Source organism: Notothenia rossii (assembly GCF_949606895.1).
Source record: "Notothenia rossii genome assembly, chromosome: 5".
NCBI lineage: Eukaryota > Metazoa > Chordata > Actinopteri > Perciformes > Nototheniidae > Notothenia > Notothenia rossii.
Window position 1 is genome coordinate 66257464 of NC_136903.1, and position 25268 is coordinate 66282731.

The 25268-nt window shown below is 37.6% G+C and overlaps 1 protein-coding gene across 8 annotated transcripts; it reads left to right on the forward strand.

Annotated features, from left to right (window-relative positions):
* The first annotated feature begins 1919 nt into the window (after positions 1-1919).
* Positions 1920-25237, forward strand: igfn1.1 (immunoglobulin like and fibronectin type III domain containing 1, tandem duplicate 1). Of its 8 annotated transcripts, none has more exons than XM_079685615.1 (27): positions 1920-2079; positions 6119-6211; positions 7262-7297; positions 11462-11581; positions 12361-12503; positions 12958-13057; positions 13170-13214; positions 14154-14187; positions 14342-14525; positions 14687-14800; positions 14886-15054; positions 15280-15552; positions 15733-16536; positions 16965-17072; positions 18060-18230; positions 19528-19652; positions 19783-19924; positions 20079-20372; positions 20490-20786; positions 21507-21686; positions 21798-21926; positions 22024-22332; positions 22974-23059; positions 23163-23355; positions 23443-23739; positions 24273-24599; positions 24700-25237. In XM_079685615.1, the coding sequence occupies exons 2-27, from the start codon at positions 6163-6165 to the stop codon at positions 24702-24704; spliced, it is 4734 nt and encodes a 1577-aa protein (XP_079541741.1). In that variant the 5' UTR covers positions 1920-2079; positions 6119-6162; the 3' UTR covers positions 24705-25237. The 8 variants fall into 8 exon arrangements, with proteins under 8 accessions (XP_079541741.1, XP_079541747.1, XP_079541743.1 ...); XM_079685616.1 differs by lacking the exon at positions 1920-2079 and adding an exon at positions 2109-2254; XM_079685621.1 differs by lacking the exon at positions 18060-18230 and having other exon boundaries at positions 1921-2079.
* Positions 25238-25268: the final 31 nt, after the last annotated feature.

Consider the following 25268-nt stretch of genomic DNA (forward strand, 5'->3'; position numbering starts at 1 on the left):
CATGAAAGTGAACCAGTAAGCCAGTTAAGTAGCTGGCGCAATTGTATGTATGTTTAAGAATTACACACTTATGATTGTGTCACACCTAGCAACAAGCTACTGCTGCCTCACTTAGATTCAGATATCACTCACGATATATTTCTGAGAAACATAAACATAACAGGATCAACGTAATGAATAAATAAATGTTGACAAGGAAAAGCACATATTTTCTTGGAATTTTATTTAAAAATAGAACATGAGGCAATCATTTATAAATGTAATACGCATGCTATACGACTCAAATAGTAACACAAGCAGGACCACCTGCTAGAAAATGATACATGGAAGCATATATATTTTAAGTAAGACAGATTTATGGTTGTTGTTGTTTACTCAAGGCAAAGTTCACCGGTTTTACTGTGAGGGCATGTCGTAAAATCAAGTCAACTATATCTGTTTCTTTAATATATGGTATAAATGTGAATCGTTTTGTCAAATCCATAAAAACACCTTTCACATAAGATACATGAAAGTCTGTGACTGCGGTAATCCAAGCCCATAATATTAGAAACTACACTCTAAATACTGCGACATATTTTGTGGTTATAATCTACTACTTTATAGTTTATACCAAATGAAGTCCTTTAATCATGTTTCATACGTCACTTTGCATGTTGCTTTTACTCTCTTGCATCATTTACTATGTGTCTTCTGATGGATTGGAGTTATTACCACTTCTGGATACTCTTGACCACGTTTCAGTTGCTTATAGGAACATAACACAACATAAACTCACAGCAGCTGCTCCATGTTTTTGAACGACACTGTATGGGAGGCCACAATACTGCACACCTACACATCATTTCTTTATTTAAGCCTGACAGTGGCTGGCCATATTTACAACGTGTCTTAAAATAATACAACTCCGGACAGAACATGCAACTAGAATAGCAGAGTCTGTAATGAAAGACAATTCAGGGGCTGCAGCCTTGAACATTTGCTGTATCCAACTGTAGGATGTATTCAAAAGCTAATACAGAATAACATTTTTAAGATGACCTATTGTTTAATATAATGAGAAAAATAAATATTTCAATTCTAATATCTTTGCTATGAATACCTTGGATAAATATCTACCCACGGAGTTTGATTCATTTCTATTTAAAATGTGATTTCCTTTTCAAATGCATGCCTAAGGAGCATCTATTGAAAGTACCTCAGAGAAACATCATTCTGCATGTTTGCAGGTTTCCACTCTAGTTTGTCAAATCAATATTGGCCATTTAGACATGACTTTCTTTTATTTGTTGAAGTTGGCAGGCTGGTAATTAACATGGTGTTGTCAATAAAGCGTTTCATCCACTAAGCATATGTTAGACATTTAGAGATCATCCCTACAGAAAAACAAATGTTTCTTAAAGGGAAAACATCTTCATGTTTTGAGGGTGTCGATGTTATGATATATTTGTTGACCTTATGACCGCAATGTGTGGTTTTTAAAATAGATGTGTTGAATGGAGTGAAACAAGCAGGTGCATTGTCAAACTTATGCACACCGTTTTATAGGCTGTATTTTATGTGAATACATTATGATAACCCCTTAAAATGGGTCTTAGTAAAACAAAAACAACACAAGTTTGATTGCAATCAGTGTCACCGTCTTTATTGTCATAAAGATAATTAAAGTCAAGACGTTAAACAATCACATTTGCAGGATACTAATAAATAGCAGACCTAATCAAGTCCTATAGTGAATTCCAATATATCAAGGCTTGTAAACAAGCGTCCTCTTCCTATGTGTCCTTACATCTGGTTCATAGGAGCAAATCATTCTTTGAAAGGTATTTAACCTGCTCTTCAACCTACCCTTCACTGTGGCCCCTCTGTAATTCACCGCCCACCCAACCTCCAATGTTTTTGGAGTGACCACAAATACAAAAAAGCTTTTGGCAGTCACTGGGTCTTGTCAGTAGAGGAGCATCAAGCACAGACTTGCACGCTGCAGGACGGATCTATTACTTTGAGAACATTAGGAGAAGGCACAGTGTGAGCAGACTGAAAGGGAACAGAGCTGAGAGCACTGAGGACTGAGAGCAGGTAGGTGGCCCTCAACACGAAGCCAGGCTGTATAAGAACATGTTGTGAGAGGAGAGGAGAAAAGGATTACAGTAAGCCTATTTCTTGTAAGTCATCCCCTGCGATAACTTCAGGATCAATAAAAAGTGTGCCGTCACTGAAGACGTCAGCATTTTGTGAGCAGGTGCACAGACAGGTGCAGTAAAAAAACAGAATTCTACATGCAAGTGTGTAATGTATACATGCTGATATTTTCCTCTTTGAACGTGCTGTGCTTAAAGACTCATAAAGCGACTCAACGTACACAATTTTATGTGCTCTCTCATTCCAGTCGCTCAAATTACCGAGTATGTTACCAGGATAATAATTTTGATATTCTTTGTGCAGGATTTCGTTACACAGAGGACACAGATATTTAGTGTTGGGGCATGAAATCATTTTAGTGAGGCATGCATGCTTCTCAGTTTAAATTTCACAGTTTTAAATCTGGGAAGCTGGATGTGAGGTCAAAGCTGTGAGGTTGCTGGGTGATGGCTAACTTTAGATGAAGGAATCGATATCGATATGTAGCCTGAGATTTAGCAAGCTGCGTGAAGGGTGTGGGTTGTATTTTGGCAGAAAATAGGATTTTCACATTAGAAAGACATACACACGGCTGTGGTTGCTACTGTTTGCACTACTAGTGCTCTCTGTTCTGTCTCAAGCACATGCAGAATTGTAATACGCACTTCTCTTCAATGCAGTATTGTAGATCTAAAAGGACACAATTAATTTAAATATAAAGGGAATACACTCACACTGATCAAAACATGCTGCCACACAAAAAATGTCGAACATGTGTTTGAACAACATGTATGTATTAACTTGTCAGACCTGTTACAGCACTCGAACAAATTAGCAAATCCTATGGGATGTTCAAATGGCACCATTAGCGCTCATTTGACACCACAAGGCCCTGCGAGTTACACAGACGAAGACACTTTCTGTCTCCTGCACTCAGTGACGTGTGAACAAATGCAGAAGGGACATTTGAGAAGCTGCAGATGCCATTACAAGAGTACATGGTCGGTGGAGCAGTCACAGTATCATTGGGACATGTCACGTATCACTGAGACATTAGCCGTAATTCGTTTGTCTGCAGCAGCTTCTCAAGTGTCTTTATTTCTATTTATTTTCTTTACAATCTTCAAAATAACCATGCTGGCATCTTCTCACTGTATTCCATGTCATTAGCTTGACAAGAGGTCAACCTTTGTAATGTCAAGGGATGTTCTACACATGCAAAGAAGATATTACAGGCACACATAACAGGGATTGACCATGCGTGGCCAAGGTGATGGCGACGAATCAAGCAGAATTAGTTATAAGGCAAACTGTCAAAATAGTATGGGAGCAAATACTTACCACACAGATCTTTTTTAATTAGATCCTAACATCATATTAGGAAAATGTCTATTATCACATTATAATCTCCTTTATAATTAGTGATATTTAGACAGCAAAGAGAAACATTGACAGAGGGTGAGGCTAGATTGATTTATTTCTGCTACAGTAGTCCAACATTTCAAACAGTCTGTGTCTAATTTTAAGCCTGGCGACTTGTTATATCGCCTGCAGTGAAAGCCGCCCTGCCTTCATACTGGTAAGATGTAACGATGTTATGAAGCATGGCTCCTATTTTATATATTTTTTAAAGGAACAAAAGTGTTTACTGTAATATAGCCTGCAGCAAAAATGTTAACAATCCCAAAAATTGGGATTTTAAAAGAAGCTCAGGATCCGTTGCCAATCCCCTTTCCCTGGAGTCAGGTTTCATTCAACCAGATGAGAGCCTCAGACAAACTTTAAACTATAAATGCAATAAGCTAAGATGGCAGAACTATTCCAGGGAAGATGAGTGGGTTTGCTTTTGATGCAAGGGGCCTCCTGCCAAATGTCTCCTGTTGCAGGCTGTTTTGCTTTTACCATATTATGTGTTGTGCGGTTCATTTTCAAGATCTTGAACTCAGCTGGAGACCAGAACCTTCTGAACATATGCTGGAGTACAACTAAAAATAAAGCGCTTACTTTCCAAGACAGCAGGTTTTATTTTCAGTGGGAAGTCAGGACAAAGTCAATATTTTGTATTTGAAGGGTACAGTTAACAGCTCAATTTTAAAAACAAAAGTCACAAGTTTAACAAGATAAGATTGAATGTTTGGACAATGATATAATCACAAAGTCTTTCAAATAGAATTTGACTTAATTAAGTTGCATCTATATAAACTCACAACAAGCAACTACAATATGATTTCAAAGTCACTATTGACATTATTTGGCTCTTCCTAATATTTAAATTAAAACAAATTATACTTGAAAATCCTGTGTTCACTATAAAGTGCCACACATCTAATTTAAAACAGTTAAGAGTTCATAAATAGTGGCGTATCTTAAATATATGGATGTTTCTCCCAATGCATCAATACATTGGATAAGGACATGTTGATCCAGATTGATATATACAGCCCTATTGTTGATTCAAACTTTGGTGCAGGTCAAAACCAAAGGTTATACTTAAAAAAAGTCATACTCTTTGTCCAAAGAGACATTTCATCCAAGCTTTATACTACTTTCTATTTGTTTAAAGCCCCTGAAAATCAGTTTCCTCAGATGTTATGAGCAGCTGATCCTTGAGTTGTTGATTGTCAAGAACAGATCATTTAAAAGAGAAAAGTTTTCAGGGGCTTCAAAGGTTTAGAGGAGTTGGAGAAGTGCTCAAGCTGTTGGAAATATTTAAAACTCTTTGGTAAATCAGACAGCAGTCCACAAAAGGTTTGTAGCTATTACAGTACACAGACGTGACATGTCATTTAAGGAATCATGCAATCAAAAACTGCGAGGTTTTTTGTGAACGTGAGCTGTGCACAATAGCAAACATTAACCAAAATCCTAATCACAGATGAATCAAGAACCAGTGTTATCACATTAGATGATCCAAATAAATACAAAAGGCCAAAGTTATTCACACTGTGCACTAAAATCAGATCTTGACTCACCTCCTCACGTCAACATTTCCTGAAAATCTTCGTTCAGCTGCAAGACAAAAATGACAATAATATTTAATGCTTAAATGTAACCACACCTACTTTATTCCAATGTCCAATGAGAAGGTTTAGACCTCTGAACTTGAGTCATTAGGTCAAATGTTACAAGAACAAAAAATAGTAATGACATAAAAAGTGTTGCAAGCGACCATAACAGATGATACGTGACTCATTTAATGTCACATGAGTCAGCTGTGATCATCATTAGTGACACATGGGTCTGGTGTTTTTTCCATATTAAACTCTTTTGGAATCTTAAAGAAATATACTGGGAAAATAATGCAGGAGGTGACAAATTATCACTCAGAATCAGTGCTAAAGCTTTGTTCTCTTAAAATAATGATGTAATATATGAGGTAACATAGTTCAGTGATCAAAAGAAGGGAGAGTTGTTTGTGTGGTGGTGTCTCCATGCTGCATATTTTAGCATTTCCTAAACCTGGAAAGGGGTTAACTAAAACATGGCTTTTAATGTTAATAAGTACATATATTTGTCAGTCTTACAATAAATCAACTAATATTCATCAGCACTGAGAGGCTATAGCAGTGGTAGCGTGCCAGTACTTAAAAACTAATCCTAACTCTGCACCCAGATTATTTAGGGCTTCAACAAATTCCAACTTAATTAACACATGGCTCCAAAGGATTCCTGAGATCGGCATTCGTCCCAGAATGATGTCAACAGTGAACAACTGTATACAACACTGGCTGCTGCCTCTTACTGACTGCTGGGAGTAACTGCAGTGAGCTTTAGGGAGTACACTAGGAGCTGTTCAGAGAACAAGATTTTCCACCATATGATTTAAATAAACCTACATGGGCTTTTGAGAGGATTTCTTTCAAAAGTAAATGCATCTGAAAGTACAAAAATCACAAAGAATAAAACATTTCAGGGGGAATGCCAGTCAATATCACTGATTTGCTTTGTTAGCTATACATGTATGCGGTGCTAATATTTCCTCTTCCTGTGTTTTTAGCTGCAGACGCTTCTTAATCAGCAGAGCTCGAAAGCAACGACAAGATGTGGAAGATGTCAAAGGTGACCGATCAAACTGCCGCTGGGCAGGCGGGTAAGTGCAGGGTGATGGATGTTCTCCATGGTTACGTCAGTCTAGGGATTGTTTTGCAGCTGTCTCCACCTGGATTTCCTCTTAACACGAGGAATGATGATGAACAGGATCATCTTGACATCAACATACGCTTTGTAAAAAACGAGACACTGCGTTCAAGAAAAAAACCTGCAAGACACGAAGACACCTGGGAAATTCACAGGTCAAAGGTCTTCAAAAAATGTTGGAAGATATGGAACACCGAAGACATCTGGAAACTGCTGTAAAGAGTTGAGGGCTGACAATTTATTCTGAGAGAAAAGGAAGATAAGCACCTCTGTTTTTTCTTTCGTCAATGGAAGCTTTCTAAGTATTGTTCATGTTTTTTGTTAAGATTTGTAACGACGACACAACTGCCACTTTTCAACAAAACATGAATACAGCTCTGGCAATCTCATTCATCAACGTCTCTTTATTAAGGATACCGAAGATGTCTGTCAGTTAAATCCACTCAAGCTCCACAGATTCCAGCAGTGAGACACGAGTAAGCTGTCATCACAGAACAAGAGCAACAAAGAAAAGTCATCATGACAAAAAAAAGACAAGACAAAAAGAAATCCAAGCACAATACGAATAATACAACTGATTCTAACAAGGAGTATCATCAACAGTCCTGATTTGACAAAATGAAAGGTATTCTTACAAAAAAAAACAAGTGATCATTTCTCTCAAGCACTGCACAGGAATCATCCTGTGTGAGGAATGCAAGCTTCAAATTGAGTCTAATAAACAGCTGCACAGCACAGCTTTGTATATGCTGCTGTAACAACTTACTGCTAACACCCTGTTTACTTTGTCTATAACTAACCATTGTGTGTTGTGCGATGTGTCCCTGAAAATGTGTTTTTCCTAAAGTGTCTGTGTTTGTGCTGCCCATCCCTGGGTTACACTGTATAATGTGGTGTTTTATGTTTATTGTGTAATAATCCTGTCGAAGTTCCAACTGCCATGGTGCTTTTGTCAGGATTTACATTTACCTGTCCCTCTTCTGTTGTCACAATGCGTGTTTAGTCGACTGTTCAGAGGAATTTCAACGAGAAGACAAAGGTATGCGAGCAAAAACAAATCGAATCACACAAACGACTCACCTCCGTAAGTGCATGACTCCACGTTGGGTGAGTTGCATGTATGATGTGGTCTTCATCACCCCCGAAAGGTGTCATCCGAAATGGATGATTCAACTTTCAGTGTCACAACGGAAGCACTTCATTGTGACAATTTAAACAACACCCATCTGAATACTAAAGCTGTTGCTAGAGGGCAAGGTCGTTGATTTCTATGTGTCTTCTTGATCTTGTAATTGAAATGAAAATGCCAATTTTAAATGTGCGCATGCTGACAAAATTCTGTTCGATTTGTTAAGTTGTGTGTCATTAAGTAAATCTACAGGGACAAAGTGGCATAATGCCCTCTCTCCTGAGGTCTAACTAAACATATTAGTTATAATAACCTTAAAAAAAGACATCTTTAAGGTTAAACATAATGAACTTGCCAATTTAGATCAATATTGACCAACTGCAAAGAACAAGCCTTTGGTATGAGTAAAAATACTATAGGTGAAACATTTGAGACATTTCATACAAAGAACACCGAGGCAACCTGAGTCACCCCTTTCAAGTCCCCCTTTCTGTATTCCCTCGAGATTTCCGGCCTTTTCATGCCTGACCCTCATGCTCTCCTTGGCTTCAGTGTGACGAACAGAACTATCGCAGACACAGAAATGCAATTTCTATATCCCAAAAGGGTTCAAAGCATGAGCTGTCAAGTCAACTCAGAACATCGAGGTCTCGAAGGTAATCAACTGGAACGACACCTGTTACCTCCAGGAGCCCTAAAGCATCACCCAACTTTCAGTTTCTTGTGATTCCTTGCATTACTTTGAGACTTACTCTAAGTCTAAGGGAAGTTGGGGTACACAATGTATGGGGCATCCAATTATAACGGTGCTTTTAGTTTGTTTACTAGCTGTGAAATATAATAGGAAAGCTCTAAGTTAACATCAATACAAATACATTTTAGAGCAGTTAAAAAAGAGTTCATCATTATTTACTGAACTCCAGCTACAAGTTAGATGAAAAAATGCAAAGTCCTAACAGCCAACAATGGAGCTACAGCTGCACTGATCAGAATAAACACAACATCGCACAACCACAGCGGGAACATGTAGGCGAGTCAGCTGCTGAGGAAAATCTTTAAGCTAAATTACATGAAAAACTAATAATAAAAGTTCAAAGTGGAAAGTTTTTGCGTGCACATTAGTTAGTATTCTGAGTAAAACTAGGATTTGTGGTCCACATCGTTCAGGAATCAGTTAGTGAAGCATGTTATAGCTACCTTCACTGTATAAAAATGATTGTGCAGTAAACTAATATATTAATGAATACATTTTAAAGTTAGGGGGATACTTTAAAAAACGTTCTATGCTGCTTTCATTCAGTAGTTGCAAGATTCGCAAAAACTGCAAAATTGCAAACATGGCTTGATAAACAAATTCCTACTGTATAGTGCAATGATGCATCCTCATGAATTCTGGTTATCCATTAATAAAAAGTGCATACACATATTCAGTGCCAAAGCAAAATAATAAAATAAAAAAACTTTGGGGAAAATTAATAAATACAAAAGTAAAGCAAGGCTATTAAAATGTCTTGCAGAAAGATGATAAGAGCAGTTCAGTTATTTTCCAGCCACCAGCAATTCGGACGAGGACAGAATATAAAAACATTTTTATCTTTAGGTCTTCGTTCATGTGCATCCATTTGACAGCTATCAAAATGTCAAGGGTCCGGTGCTGTCTGTGGATGTAAATCTAATCAACTATTTCAACAAATATATATATTACTACAAATAAATGCATATATAGATATATTCACAACATCTCATCATGGACAAAGTATAACTGATGAAAATCTGTTATCTTTATGAATGTTCGCATACTTAATTCATGCCAATTATACTCCATACATAACTTTTGATGACCCATGGAATCAATGCCTGGCTTATAATGCAGCTTAACCCTCCTGTTGTCTTCGGGTCAAATCTGACCGATTTACTACTTTCATCAACCATAACTTTTTTGTTTTACATTCAATTGCATTAAGACTTTATGATATCCTTCACAGTAGACATTTGAACATATATCACCACTTTCATTGAATTCTGGATGATTTAGTCAACTTTATAACACCCGTGTTCCCGGTCTCACACACACACACACACACACACACACACACACACACACACACACACACACACACACACACACACACACACACACACACACACACACACACACACACACACACACACACACACACACACACACACACACACACACAATATTTACTGTAGTTTTTCATGTATACCAGTAGTCTGATACAATATTTAAAGTTTGAAAGGCTGTTAAATGACATTTGGTGATGATTCATGGTTTTTGTGTTAATGTAATAGCAGTTAAAAAAGGACCGGTCAAACTTGACCGCGAACACCAAAGTAAGGGGGGGGGGGAACGAAGACAATAGGAGGGTGAAGTTGCTGTTCTACATTAATATGCTGATCCATGTTTACATACAAACACATTGCTTTTAATGATGTCTGCATCATCCTTTGATTTCATTTCTGATACAGAAGGTACTGTTCTGCAGCTCATGCCCCAAGCACTTACCCCCAATGCAACTAAGACTGTTAATTTCTACATCTTTAAACGACATACTCTATAGTTTACACTCTGCCTATTACAGGTCTTTCATTCCAGGAGAAAATAAATAAAAATCCCTGGACCAGCTGAACCCCTGTGATCAGCGTTCAGTGATGACGCCTTCGAGACTTCTATGGGTTAGTCCATATTGGTTTCCTCAGGTGTTCTGGTACTTACAGTAAACCTGGTTCAATGCCTAACTCTAGAGTTTTCAATTGATATTCTGTACAAGTGAGCTTACAGTATATGAACTAATAATTTGTATTCCATGGACCTCTAGAGACAGCAGAAGGGTTAACCTTGTTCCCCAACAAAGAATAATATGAGTTTGGTCATCATAACATATACATAGGGGGATATATTTATTACAGATGTCAACCCTACATGACTTTAAACAACACATTTCTTTCAATTTCATCCTTTGTTGTTGACATAAATGATTAAAAGAATAATCCTATACAAACAAACATCTCAACGTTACCAGGAAAGTGAATATTTATTATTATCAATTCAACCTCCTGCAAGGCAACTCTATATGAAATCTTGACATGTCTACGTCTCTGAGGTGGCCATGTTCTTCTTGAGGCTTAAAACTATTATTACAATCTTTGTTAATTATTTGTATTCAGCATTATCCAGAGGCTATAAAGTCTAAATACCTTTTTTTTTCAATTCATCTGAAAAGTAAAATTAATCCACAAAGAAATTAAAGTCAAATATAAAATCTCCCATAATAAAACTAACATTAACACAAAGGTTTCCCTCACTTTTTCAACATGACATAAAATAGTATGTCTATGGCAAGGGTATGTTTTAATATGAAAATATGTAACACTCATCAATAATGTCAAGAGTCCCATGAGAAGGGAAAGACCAAAGAACGTTATGATTAAAAAAGCTGTCTTTTACAAAGTTGATTAAACAATGAAGTTTTGCATAATTAAAACATATTCCCTTCAGTCTTAAGCCGTTTAAATCACTTGGCATCTTAATTTTTAGCTAAATCTGAACACGATAAAACTATGAAAAACGTTGGCATATTTAAGGTAGCAGAGAGGGTTATGCCAGATAGGACCTATTTACTTGGTTTATTCATAAATGCTTGACTGTCTGGTAATATTTCAAAAGTAGGGGCTGATGTAAATAATCACAAAACTACTGGATAGACTTATTATTATTATTTTTTTAGCATTATAAGTCTTTAGAGATTTTATTAATTAGTGTGGCATTTTTTAAACATGATGATTTGTTCAGATAAAAACCTGTTTGAATGTTTGTGTGAAGTTTACACTAAACCACTTTTTGTTTGTCCTTGTCTAAATCTGAACACATTCTTTGTGAGCTTCTTCTTATCAAATGTATTTATTCTTCACACATACTGTACTTTTTCAAGTAAAAACATGTGTACATAGGTTAAATGTTCATGCTTTGATGAGTATATTGTATAGACTATACTTAATAACTTGTTTCTTTTTTTAATAAGCTTATCTAATTATTTATATTTTTTCGATCAGGCATTAAGAAGAAGTCGAAGGTGCCCGGTGTGATGATAACGCAGTTCCAGGAGGAACTTCCGGAGGGAATGACAACTCCAGATTTTACTCGCAAACCCATTGCTTTGACTATTCAAGAGAGTAAGTGAACAATAGTAGCCTTCACCCAAACCATTTAAATAAAATAGAATAAAAAGATACAGTTTTTATTCTCACATCAAAATAGTTGAACAAACATGTGTTGGGCCAGCTAAAAATACCTTGATCTAAATCCCAATTGACATAAGCAACATTTAAGAGGAAGAGGGGGCGGTTTTGGCAGAGTCCATAGGGACTTGGCTTGGGAACCGGAAGGTCACCGGTTCAAGTCCCCAAAAGACCAAGTGCTACCGAGGTAACCCTGAGCAAGGCACTGGTCCCTGGGCGCCATACATAAAAGCAGCCCACTGCTCCTAACACCAGGATGGGTCAAATGAAGAATGTAAATTTCCCCTCTGTGGAACTACTGTATTAAGGGTACATTCAATAAAAAAGAGCAGCTGAGAATATCCAGTCATAACAATTTGAAAGATGTAACAAAAGGTTAAAAAAACAAAAAAAACATGTATTTGGAAAGTAAGATTTCTTTAATTATTAAAGGGGCCCTGTTATGGTTTTTTGGGGGGATCCCTTTCCCCTACAGTATGTGTTGCATAGGTTTGTGTGCATATAAAAGGAAATGAGAATGTCACAGTAGAAGCACAAAATAATATGAAACAAAAAATGAGCATTAAACAGCCTCTTAACCAACAAAAAAAAAAACTTAAGTATAATGTTTGTTCAATTATTTGCTTTTAACCATTTATCTTACATCTTTGCTAAAGATGTACCTATGAATGATTTGTCTCTAATAGAGAAATCTTTATTTTATCTAATTCCAGGTAAGGTTGCAATCTTTAAAGCCATAATAGTGGGCACCCCAACACCTACTGTAACATGGAGCAGAGCCAACAAGGAAATCGTTTTCCACCCTGACTTGTGTGTGCAAAAGTACGATGAGACCACTCGAGAGCATACACTCGAGGTAATCTTCAAGAAACCCCAAAGGCATGGATTCATTATGTTGGTAATAAACAAAATGTACCCATTGTCAGCCGCAACAGGAAGCGTTACATTTCTGTTTCAGACAATGAATAAACATCAACAGTAAACTGTGTTAAAAGAGAGAAACGCTCTCTTATAATCTAATATTGTGATAATTTACCTCATACTGAGAAAATAATTTAATCTCCAATTTCAAACACAGAGCATGTGTGTTAATAAGCCCAAAAAGCATGCCCATGTATACGAAGTTGATTGTAAAACGCAGCCAAACAGGAAACACATGCATGAATTTGTCCATCGTCTGTCATTCAATAGTAGGGAATAGGATAAATGTTTTATCAACCCAATATGTTAAGTGACTTAAATGTTTTAAGACTTAAACTACTTTTAGTGATAATGAAGGTGCCATAATCTCAGTGTTATCCTTTCATTAGTTTCCTAAGGTCTCTTCAGAGGATGCAGACACCTACAAGTGTTTTGCAAACAACGAACATGGAAGGGCTATCTGCACTGTTCTCCTGAATATCATTTCTGGTATAATCCTTAATATTCTTTAATCCTTTTGTTGCTTTAGTATTTTATATATACGTTGCAATATACATACTCTTGATAAGTTGGCAGATCTAAAATATTTTTTTATTTACAGTTGGATTCTCTAAAACCAAGGAACTCCAAAAGAAAGAAGGTGAAGGTGAGGTTTCAAATACAGAACATTCAAAGTTTTCTTTTCTGAAGAGGATTGCAATTATTTCCCCCGAAGGCAGTTATAGTTTGTTGGCTTTAGGGGTCAAGGCTTTCCATTATGGGCCAATTCACCATATAAGATAGAGCTTATATACACTTTCCCTGCCCCAGTCAGACTAATATAGCGCACAGTAGGAGACAAATTAATGAACGATTGAATACATTAAAAAACAATTTATCATAGACACTTTTTAGGTAACTGGGCATCCAGCCGAGTTACAAAGATAAATAGAAGTTAATGGCTTTCATCTAAGCCATCAATATTTGGAATGAAGCAGCAGAATGTTTTTTCTGTGCTATAACCTAGCCCATGTATTTTCAAAGCAACATGACATTGTATTCATAAATTCAAATTATTGGGAAAAATCTTCCTGTCAGGGTAGTGAAAACGTAAAGATCGCAAACAGAATCATGTTGAGCAGTATAAGTCCAACACAAGAGAGGGGAAGAAGAGAGGGAATTGTCACTAAGATACACAAAGCTGGTTGGTTAGTGACATTTTTATTAATTTGCTTTTTGCCCATACTACCTTTGGGGACCCCAAAGTTCCGCTCAGTTATCAGAGTCCTGACTTAGCAATGGTAAGTAAATGGCTATGTCAGATAATTATATAATGCATGATTTTATGTCGGCTTAAAGAAATACTCAGTACAGTTCCAATAAGATAAGATCAGACATTCTGACCTATTAGTCATTAAGCTGAAAATACTTGTTTTAGTTTTTAAAAGAAAAACATTCATATCTAGCTTTAATCAAACTATTCTATGTACATTACATTGTTATGGAAGTTACAGTAAATGCACATTGCTTGTTTTAAATACTTGTGTAAAAGACAATGCATGACAAATATTGTGTGAAGGTCTAATCTTCTTTGTTGTGGTTACAGAGGCAACGGATCTCAGGAAAAAGCTTAAAAAACGGTGAGTGAAACTCTGTAAACAAAGTTTGTTTCTTGCGTTATCTTTATGATGGTATTTTCTTTATGTGTGGGATTCCTTCTCATTGACAGAATGGGAGTATTTATTTCAGTGAAAACATGGTTTGCGTGGCTTGATGACATTTCTGCCTCTACAGTAATGACGATGGAACACGTGAGCACAAGCAGATGGAGCCAGAGGAGAAGATCTGGGAAATTCTCATGAGCGCAGAGAAGAAAGACTACGAGCGCATCTGCAATGAGTACGGTATCACAGACTTCCGCCGCATGTTGAAGAAACTCACTGAGATGAAGAAGGAGAGAGAGGAGGAGATTGCTGAGGTATGGGCTCCTTTTAAATCTTCTTTAGTTCAATCGTAGGAATGTCCAAAAAATCATCTATCCTTGTCATTTGTTTTTTTTGTATAATTTGTAAAATGTTGCAGTCTGTCTTACAATGTTTGTGCAGGCTAATTCATTTTGTTTCACTCTTTCTACTGTAGTTTGTTTCACACATCAGTACCCTGAAACCTATTGAAGTCCAAGATGATGACTGTGCAACAATTGAGTTGGACATGGACCTCAAGGATCCTTGTAGCAAAATCTTCCTGTACAAGGTGGCGTTAACTACTACCTCCAGCACCATCTTGCTACATGTTATTATCTATTATCAATATGGTTACATGCCTATTCATTCTGCAGGATGGCGTCATGATCCCATTCACCAAAGAAGACAGTGAGGCCCTGAAGCATAGCTTGAAAAGAATTGGCAAGAAATATGTATTCACAATTAAGAATCTAGGCTCAGGAGACGCCGGACTCTACTCAGTGGATGTTGGGGGTTGCAATGTATTCTCAACTGAATTTAAAGGTACGTCTTCAATCAAGTTATTCAAATCAGATTAGTCATAGGCAAACTCAGTCCATGGATTACTGATGTGCTGTTGCTGTCTACATCTTTTCTTTAACTATAATAAAAGTACACAATGAGATATTGTATGAGAGTCACCAGTGTGACCCTGTGTGGATGGGATAGATTGCTGAAATAAGTCTCCTTGCGCCCTTATTCTATTTTGTGTATTTTGTTATCCTGCAGTGCCTGAAGTCGACTTTGCTGTCAAAATCAAAGAGGTCAAGGCAGAAGAGCGAGAGGACGCCATCTTTCAATGTGTCCTCACTGCACCTTTGAATGAGATCAAATGGTACGGCAGAAGCACTCCGCTGACACATAGTGAGAAATTTGAAATCACTGTATCCGAAGATAAGCTCATCCACAAGTTGATCGTGAGAGACTGTTTGCAATTGGACGGAGGCATCTATGCTGCTGTGGCAGGAATCAAATCCTGCAATGCCTTTCTTGTAGTTGAAGGTGAGAAAATGATCATCTTCTTACATTTTGATCCTGCTCCTCTTATGAGTCGGAAACCTAGTTGTATGTATGCATACTGTTTGGAACATCTGGAGGATACTACAGACACTAAATAATTGTTCAATTCTAATTTCATTGTTTAGCTAAAAAAATATAAAAAAATCATATTGTGTTTTATAGCGGACAAGGATCCTTCAAACAAGGGCAAGAAAGGAACTCGCAAGACTACCATGGCTGGAGACAATAATGATGAAGATCTGATCAAAATAGCTAAGGAACAGCAGGAAAAATACCAGAAGGAAATGGGAGAAAAAATGGAATTGGCCAAGATAGCCCAAGCTGAGAGAGAAGTTGCAGATGCAGCTGTCACAGTCGAGGCTGAAGAAGCCAAAAAGGCAGCAACTGAAAGAAAAGCTGCAGCTAGGGCCGCAGCCAAGGCAAAAAAGGCAAAGGAAATGGCTTCAAGGAGAGCTGGTGGTGCTGGGGGTGCAGGAGCCGCTGGTGGGGCGGGGGGTGCAGGAGCCGCTGGTGGGGCGGGGGGTGCAGGAGCCGCTGGGGTTGCTGGAGGTGTTGGGGCTGATGGGACTGATGGGGGCCAAGTTACTGGTGCTGGTGCAGGTGGTGACGGTCAAGGAGGAGATGGAACTGGAACCACAGGTGGAGCTAAAGGTAGCGGTGGTGCTAAAGGAGGAGCTGGAGGTGAGGGCGCTGGAGAAGATTTTGATGATGAAGATGACTACGATTCACTTGAATATTCTGATGAAGAAATGGAGGAAGACGGAGAAGGAGTGGAGGGAGGAGCGGGAGGAGGAGCGGGAGGAGGAGCGGGCGGTAAAGCGGGACATGGAGCAGGAGGTGGAGAGGGAGGAGAAGGAGGAGAAGGAGGAGAAGGAGGAGAAGGCGGAGCAGGAGGGAAACAAGGTGGCAAAGGAAGACGCAAGAAACGCGTTAGAGATGGTCCACTCATTGCAGATACAGAGATAGGTAAGCAGATCATTCATATTATATTCATTGAGAAACTTAATGATAAAGAATTGCTTCGTAAATGTGCCCGACATTTTTTGCTAAATGCATTTTTTTTGAAAAAACGAATATGTCTTTAAAATTGTCAACAATATTATAATATAAATAGTAGCAGCAGTATTTTTGTTTTGTTGATGGATGTATTTTACTGTAGACAAATATTAATTCTAAAATGAATATGTAATCAATATCAATTATTGTTATGGAAACTTTCTAACTAAGATTTAAAAAATAAAAGGACCAGATGATGTTCATGCAGAGTGAATGCCAGTATGTATATCACATTATACATATTGACTTAATGAGTCAACTCATCATTAGGTCAACATTAATATAATGATAATATGTATGACTTTCGGAATAAAGCTGCAAATTATTATCACTATTAGGAGATAGTAATGATGAGGAAAAAACAGATCAACAAGGTGAAAAATCTGGGAAAAAAGGAAAACGTCCCAGAATGAAAATTGTGGATGTTGAAGCAGAAGCTGTCGTTGGTAAGAGACGTCAAAGCTGCATGCTGCTGTAGACAACTTACCTAGTGCTGCTAAAGTCATTTGGAAATCAAAATGACTTTGATATCACAACCCAAGGAAATTCTAAACCTTTCCTTACTGTGATGCAACTGCTTTAACATTTGATGTACTGTATATGATACCTATATACACTATTGCCGATCTTACAATTAGCTGGAAAATCTACATGGCCTGGGTGAATTTCGAACAACTCTTTAAAAAAAAAAAAAGGGAGTTTATTTATTTAGTTAGTTATTTGTAATACTCACATGGTTTACAGTCCATAAACAATTAAAAGCATTGGCTTTAAGTTGTATTAACTATCAGCTTAATTTAGAAAACAAACATTGGTTTATCAAAGAAAAAGCTATATGTCTATTTCGTCATATGTGTGTCTTTGTGCTTCTCCTGAGAAACAGATAATAGAATAGCATGTAGATGCTACGCTAAAATCTGCATTCTCTTCAATCCAAGGCTTTTTTCTGAAGTCTACAAATATTTCTATATTTGTGATTTGTGTATTTAGTGTGTGCTTTTATGTTTGTAGATGCTTTCTGTCGTTATAAATACTTTGTTTAATTAATGCGCAAGAAGTTAGAGGGTAAAAAATGGAAACGGTGAATTAACTTGATATACGTTATTTAGTTTAGACTGCTTCAAATCAGCAATGGGATAACCCCTTGTGCTTAAATATGTTATAGTTTTATGTTATAAGGGCTAAACATTCAGCAAAAAGGTTTCCAGTAGGCCCTTGTGTTAATACACCCTTAGGGAGCCAATTTTAGATATCACCTTTTCCATTGCCCTCTTCTCTTGTATTAGAGTTCAAGTTGATATTGTTTTTATGCTCCATGTTGACATTTGTATTGGTTACTCTTTTCATTAATGGTATTTGTAAGGCAAATCCAACAGCAAATGAGAATCAATGGATTGATGGTAATTACGATGATATCCCCTAAACTGAAAAAGACACTAACACAGACGCCAGTGGTGCCAGGGGTGATAATGGCACCAGGCCAACCAAAGGCATTGATGAATCTGCTGAAAATGGTGAGGGGGCAGACGGCGGTGAGCCTGCAGCAGCTGGCAGGCGATCAGGCCGTACGCGGCAAGGCCCATTGATCGTGGAGACAGTTAGTGGTAAGATTACTGGCGCTGCATTAACCGCTGCATGGGAAGCACTGTCTGAAAAAAGTCATTTGCTGAGCAGATGACTTTTCCAGTAGTTTGACGGTTAACGCCAAAAGTGTGCTCCCACTCCCACTCAGTGAAATGCTACTTTTGATCTCTAAATGCTTAAAATGCCTTTTAGAATGATCACATTGCAGCAAGAGTGGATTTAACCTTAGTGTTTTCAAGAAATGCTAATCATTTTTTGTATGGACTAATGGTTTTTGTCTATTGCACTTAATATGTCGAATGAATCAAAACACTCTATAGTCTTATGTTGTGTCTAGAAAAGAATAGCATTGGTTACATTATTTAAATAACGTATAGGTAGGATAGCAGCAGACAAAAAACAACAGTGTCCACCGTTTTCTCTTTTGTTTTGTTTTATGCTATGTGTGTTTGGTGTGTCAATTAAGCAATGTTTAACTGCACCTGTGCTCTGTGTTGACATGTGCTTGCTATTTTAAATGCTGATTCAGGATGAGTCAGTGCATTGAGGTTAATTATTTGAATGATCAAACACAGAACTCATTATGTCCTTTTGAGACAACTGCAGCACTTGTGTGTGGCCACACTCATATGTGAAGACAGAAGAGAACCCTGAATTGGGAGGATGACCATGCTCTAAAAGTGATTTCTGCACATTGAAGACTGAATTCAGAGCAACCAGACGAAATGCTAATTTCTTCGACTGAACAAGGAAATGTCTGCCTTGATTGAATTTTTTATTTTTCATATTTAAGTGGGTATTTCTTTCAAGAGGAACAAAGCGAACCGAGGTACATGAAAGCCTCAGTGATGCTATTCGTATGAGCTACAAATCTGCAAACTCTGAAGTTGAAGAAGTCCACCTGCAAGCAAAACTATCGAGCTACACAAGAAGACATCTTTATCAAGTTTCAAACAATGACCAAATGTGCTCTTCTACATCCCTTACAAACTCCTCTTATTTAGTCTTTTCAAAATTGAAAGGTATATTTTAACATGTATTTTAAACGTGGCCCTGTACTAAGGCCTCAGCAGCAGCTCAGATTCACATCTGACCAACAATCCCCCCTTTCTCTCCTTTCCTGTCTTTATTTGGCATACTATCAACAAAGGCAAAAAAAACTAAACAAATCTTAATAGAAAAGAAAATGTGTCATGTTTGACTATGTGGTAAGTATGTTCACACCCATACATGGCTGCCTTTCAACACCTTGAAACAACAAAACAACAACGTGTTGGTCGTGTGCATTCACTAACTTACTGGTTGATGAATCCTCAGACCCAGGAGTTCACTTTCATGCGGGGCTTTCCGACTGCAAAGCCATTGTTGGAGAAGCAGCAGAGCTGGAGTGTAAAGTGAGCAGGGAAGACTGTGTGGGACTCTGGTACAAAGATGGAGAAGAGGTATGCCCAGAGTCTAAATGTGTAGCAGATAGGCTTTGATATTATTGCATTAATAAAGCCAAATGCGAATTAGAAGTTATACATTCATTTCATATTTGTCATGTTACAGTTATGCATTTCATTTTGACAGATTAAATCGTCTGAGGGTATAACCATTACAAAAGACGGAACTTTCCACAGACTTAAAATCCACAAAGTCACAGAGGAATTTGCTGGGAAATATAAATTTGAAGCAGACGGACGGAAGACAGAGTCTTTAATTGTTGTTGAAGGTAAAAATAAAAATAAATTACAGAAATTACTCATTTGCATGAAAGTGTTGCATTTCTCCTTAAAAATTACTTTTAAATGTTTTTCTCTAAAGTACAGAACTATAAAGCTTAAAACTACTAATATATCTGTCTATATTTTTTTACCCCTATATAGACCCACCCAGATTCCCTGCCGAGGATCTGGAAGCATTCAAAACCCCTGTAACTGTGAAAAAAGGACATAGAGCAACCTTCAAACTACCCTATATCGGACGGGAACCTATAAAGATTCAGTGGTACCTTGAGGGTGAAGAGCTTGCAGAGGAAGGACATATTAAGATTGAGCACTCGGAGGGTTGCAGTAGTCTGATTCTAAACAAGCTGCAGCGCAAGGACAGTGGTGAAGTCAAGATAAAACTCAAAAATGAGTTTGGCACTGTTGAGGCATTCAGCAAGCTTATTGTCCTGGGTATGTTGTATACATATGTTATGTTACTTATTTTCAATGTTCATTCACTGTAATTGGTCGACAAATTAACTCTCTAACACAGAATAAAATTCATCATTATGCTCTGTTTCCTGCCAGATAAACCCACTCCTCCAATGGGACCTCTGGATATTGTTGAAGCCTCCGCCTCTGTAATTGACTTCAAGTGGAGGGCCCCAAAAGACAGTGGTGGCTGTAAAATAGACAACTATATCCTTGAACGACAACAAATTGGCCGCAACACTTGGAAGAAGGTGGGTCCGATTGGTCCAGAGAGCGCATACCGGGACATTGATGTAGACCACGGCAGGAAGTACTGCTATCGCATCAGAGTGGAGACTGAAATGGGCACCAGTGAGCTAATGGAAACTGAGGATATTCAAGCCGGAACAAAAGGTAAACTTCGACAAACAACTAACTGAAAAAAATACAGGTTTTCAGTAAAGGCCAGTCAGACTCATCATTTCACAGCAAAATTAATTTGATCAATCAATCAATTTGCAATGTTCTGAGTCACTTGGGGGAGAAAGTACATTTGTACAAATGTATTGAATCAAGTTTGGTGAACAATTCATTAAAAATAATTTTGATTAGAGTTGATCTTGAATGTTGAATAGGATGGTTTACTAGAGACTTTTTTAGATTTCCATTTTAGATTTGCCTGAGTATATATTGCTAAACAAAAGAGGACAGTAGTCATTACTACCAATACATCTCTTGATTTAAACTATGTGAACGTATTGTCCTGTAAGCAACTGTTCAATAAATACAGTAATGTACAATGAGAACAAAATCCCAAAGGGGAATGCAAGAATATTGAGAAAACCAAATTAAGTCAAAAGGGGCATTGTTACCGCATAGCGATAGCATGTTAGGGCCTGCTAGCAGTTAGCAGTAATCTCCCCTGCTACGGTAGTTCATCAAATAGCTGTGAGTAGTCCTTAAATAACTAAGCATCTCCCTTCTCATAGTTAATTAATTAATTAATTAATTTCTGTGACGCTTTCATGCATAACGAGTCGTTGACGTCATGATAATTTCTCCTACAGTACGCAAACAATTGGTTGTTGCGTTTTTTATCTAAACGTGACTTTTAGATCTCTTTTGTGTGTACAGCTTACCCTGGTCCTCCATCTGCACCAAAGGTTGTATCTGCCTTCAAGGACTGCATCAATCTCTCTTTGGTTCCTCCATCCAACACGGGAGGAACCAGTATTCACGGATACAACCTTGAGAAACGCAAAAAGGGCAGCAACCTGTGGGGCCCAGTCATCCCAGCTGAAGGGATTATCAAAGGTCATTCATACATCAGTTCTCTTTGATCATGTTGTGACAACACAAACAACTGACGTCTAAAGACTTATTGGTGTTATACCTTTACTGCATAAGTATTTTTGACTTTTACAGGTAAGGGATATGGAGTTAAAGACGTGGTTGAGGGAATTGAGTATGAATTCCGTGCGGCAGCCATCAACGACTCTGGAGCGGGTGAATTCAGTGTACCATCTGAGTTTGTGTTTGCCAGAGATCCTAAAAGTAGGTGGACATTTAGAACTGTTATCACAGTCATTATTTCATCAACACTAAATACAGCCTACAAATTGCAGCACTGAATATTAATCATGTGTTACAGAGCCTCCTGGTAAAGCCATAGACTTTAAAGCGACAGATTCCACCTACACAACCCTGTCCCTGTCTTGGACCAAACCCAAGGACATTGAGGGGGTTGAAGATGAAGCCAAAGGATATTTTGTGGAGATCCGGCCTGCAGAATGCACAGAATGGGATCGCTGCAATGCAAATGCATTAACCATGACCTCCTATACAGTGAAAGGTTTGAAGTCAATGGCCATGTACTGGGTGAGAGTCATCGCTACTAATGATGGAGGAGAGGGAGAGCCACAGGAGCTGGTTAATTACATCCTCGCTATGCCCCCTCCTGGTAAGAAAATCATTTCAAAGACACTCATGTCAAACTGTCATATTTAAAGATTTAAATTACAGGGACTGATTCATTACTTTAAATTAAAAGATCCAGTAGTTGTACAATAGTTGAGTTTAACTTCATGATTTGCCTTTATAGGAGAATAGGAGCATTGTCTGAAGAATTAACAATTACAATTACAAATTGTGTTTGTGGATAACCCATATGTGTTTAACACTGAGAGATCTAATTTGCTTCTTCATCTTATCACAAGTAATGCAACTGAAAACATGGTTTACGAATTCAGATATACTGTTGCAAAAGATACCATGTCATTTTATAACTACCAACATAGTGTGCGCATGAAAACTTATATCAATAAGCTCAGTTGGTTAGTCAGTATTGTTGAAATATGGTACTAGGGCTATAATTAGATTAGTAATAAATCCTATTCCAGGTCAATAGAAGAATAAAGATGATTGAAGCAGTATTGAATATTGTACTATGACTTAAAGAAAGAAATGTTTGTGTTCTGTTTTAGCGGTGGTTGGATAGTGATTATAGGTTTTTTCATGTTTGCCCTTTATCCTTAAAAACAATTAAATCACCATAAAAATATATGCCAATTAATGACCAACTTTTCCCTGCTTTTCATGTAGTGAGACCACGATTTACTGATGCCAAAATCAAGAGTTTCATGGTGGTGCGAGCAGGAAATTCTGCAAGATTCAACATTAACTTTGAGGTAATATAGGAAATAATGAATTGACTTATAAAATAATCTATTCATGTCCTCTGAAAATGTTATAAATGTATATATTTATTATTATTATTATTATTATTTGAAGGCCTCTCCTTGGCCTGAGGTGACCTGGCTGAAAGATGGAGCACCTGTTAGTAAAAAGGTGACCATCAGCAATGCAGAGGTAACATCCCAGCTTCTGATACCTTCTGCTGAGCGCTCAGATACTGGAATCTATACTATCATTATCAAGAACGTTGTCGGACAAGAATCCAACAGCATTGAAATTAGAGTTACAGGTGAGTTTGGTTAACTTCTTTTCATTTTAACTCTATAAACAATGTCCTATACTGTGGATGAAACAAGCCTTTGTATTTGAACTGCAGATGAACCGAAGCCACCAGGTCCCGTGGAGACTGACGAGAACGTGCCTGGCACAGTGACCGTTTCATGGACTGCGTCTCCTGATGAGAAACGTGACGACAGGCTGCACTATATGGTGATGAAGCGCGATTCAAGTAAAAGAACATGGAATACCATTGCAGATCGCATCTTCAACAATAGATTCACAGTCTGCAACATCATGCCGGGCCGAGAATACCAGTTCAGAGTCTATGCAAAGAACGACATGGGCTCTTCCAATCCCATTGAATCACAGAAGTGGCTGATTTCTGCCAAAAAAGGTATGTATAAAAGCTCATAACTTTCAGGACCATCTAGAAATACACCAATATCTGCTTATTTTACATGGGCTTAAGAAAATGCTGCACGTACATATTAACCATGTTTACTCTTAAAGGTTAGAAGCATTTTTATTTTGGTGTTTTTGTAATCCGATTAGAGGCCAGTTCACAAGTTGACGTATTCAACAGTCCTTACATATTTAAAGAGCCACATTCTCAACCTAACAATGTACCTCTTTGATTATGAGTTTTACATTTCTTCCTCCTTGTGTCAAGTTAACAGCAAAAAGTCTAGCCTTTAACTTGATTCGATCCGATCATCAAACAAAATGTTCTTTCTTTGAGATGCATTTTTCATAGCTATCCATAGAATTCGGATTCACAACACCATGTGGATGACATTTAGCACACCCTAAAAAACATAGGCATAGGAAAGTATATAAGGCCAGAAATGACTGTTCCTGTTACTTTATAATCCCACATGTTTTCTTTCTAGAAGAGAATAATTCTAATTTAAATCTACTTCCTTCCAGAAAAATTTGTTGTGAACATGCCAGAAACCAAGACATGTGACCTACAGTGTGCACCCAAGTTCCTTGTCCCACTGAAAATGCACAGTGCCCCTCAAGGCTATGAATGCTACATGAGCTGTGCTATAAAAGGGGATCCTACACCTCATGTGACATGGCTCCGCAACAATATCAGTCTGAATACCAACACTAACTACTTCATCTCCAACACCTGCGGAGTCTGTTCTCTGCTCATATTGAGGGTTGGACCCAAAGACACCGGGGAGTACAAGATCGTTGCAGAAAACTCTTTGGGGAATGCAGAGTGCTCCACTAAACTCACCGTCAGAGGTAATTTTAACTTTGTTTTGAACATCCTGTCACTATGTTCTGTATGCAAGTGATGATCTTTGAAATCTGAAACAAATAACTTCCTTTGTCTCTTTTCCAGAATAAATGAACACACAGAAGACGGTATAATTGCTTTAAACGCATACAGACACCAAGATGGTATTTATAATCAGCATACTACATCTTTAGATTAAGGCAAGCCTTTCACACGTAGAATGAATTGTAATTTAATATTGCTTGTGATTATATCATATAATTATTATATAATTATATCAACTATTTGACACATTTGTATACATTCTGGCACATGATTAAAGTTAAACTTACAATAAGGTGTTAGGCATAGGCATTTTGCTAAAATAAAAGCCAGAAACGTGTTATGTTTGTTTTGATTTCAAATGTACAATCTCAATAAAGTGGGTGCTTGAAAAACTAGTGTGCAATCTGACATTTTAACGGAGGTAATATGCAAGTGGAACAGCAGAGGGAGTTCGATACAGAACACTACTTGACACTTAGTTGACGTGATTTTTAAAAGTGGTTAGACAAATGTATCTTACATTGAGTGTTATAGTCCATTATACATATGCAATTATGTGGGATTAGTGTAAATACATATTAAATAATGGTATTGTGAAGTGGAAATCTTTAATTATGCATGTTACTTTG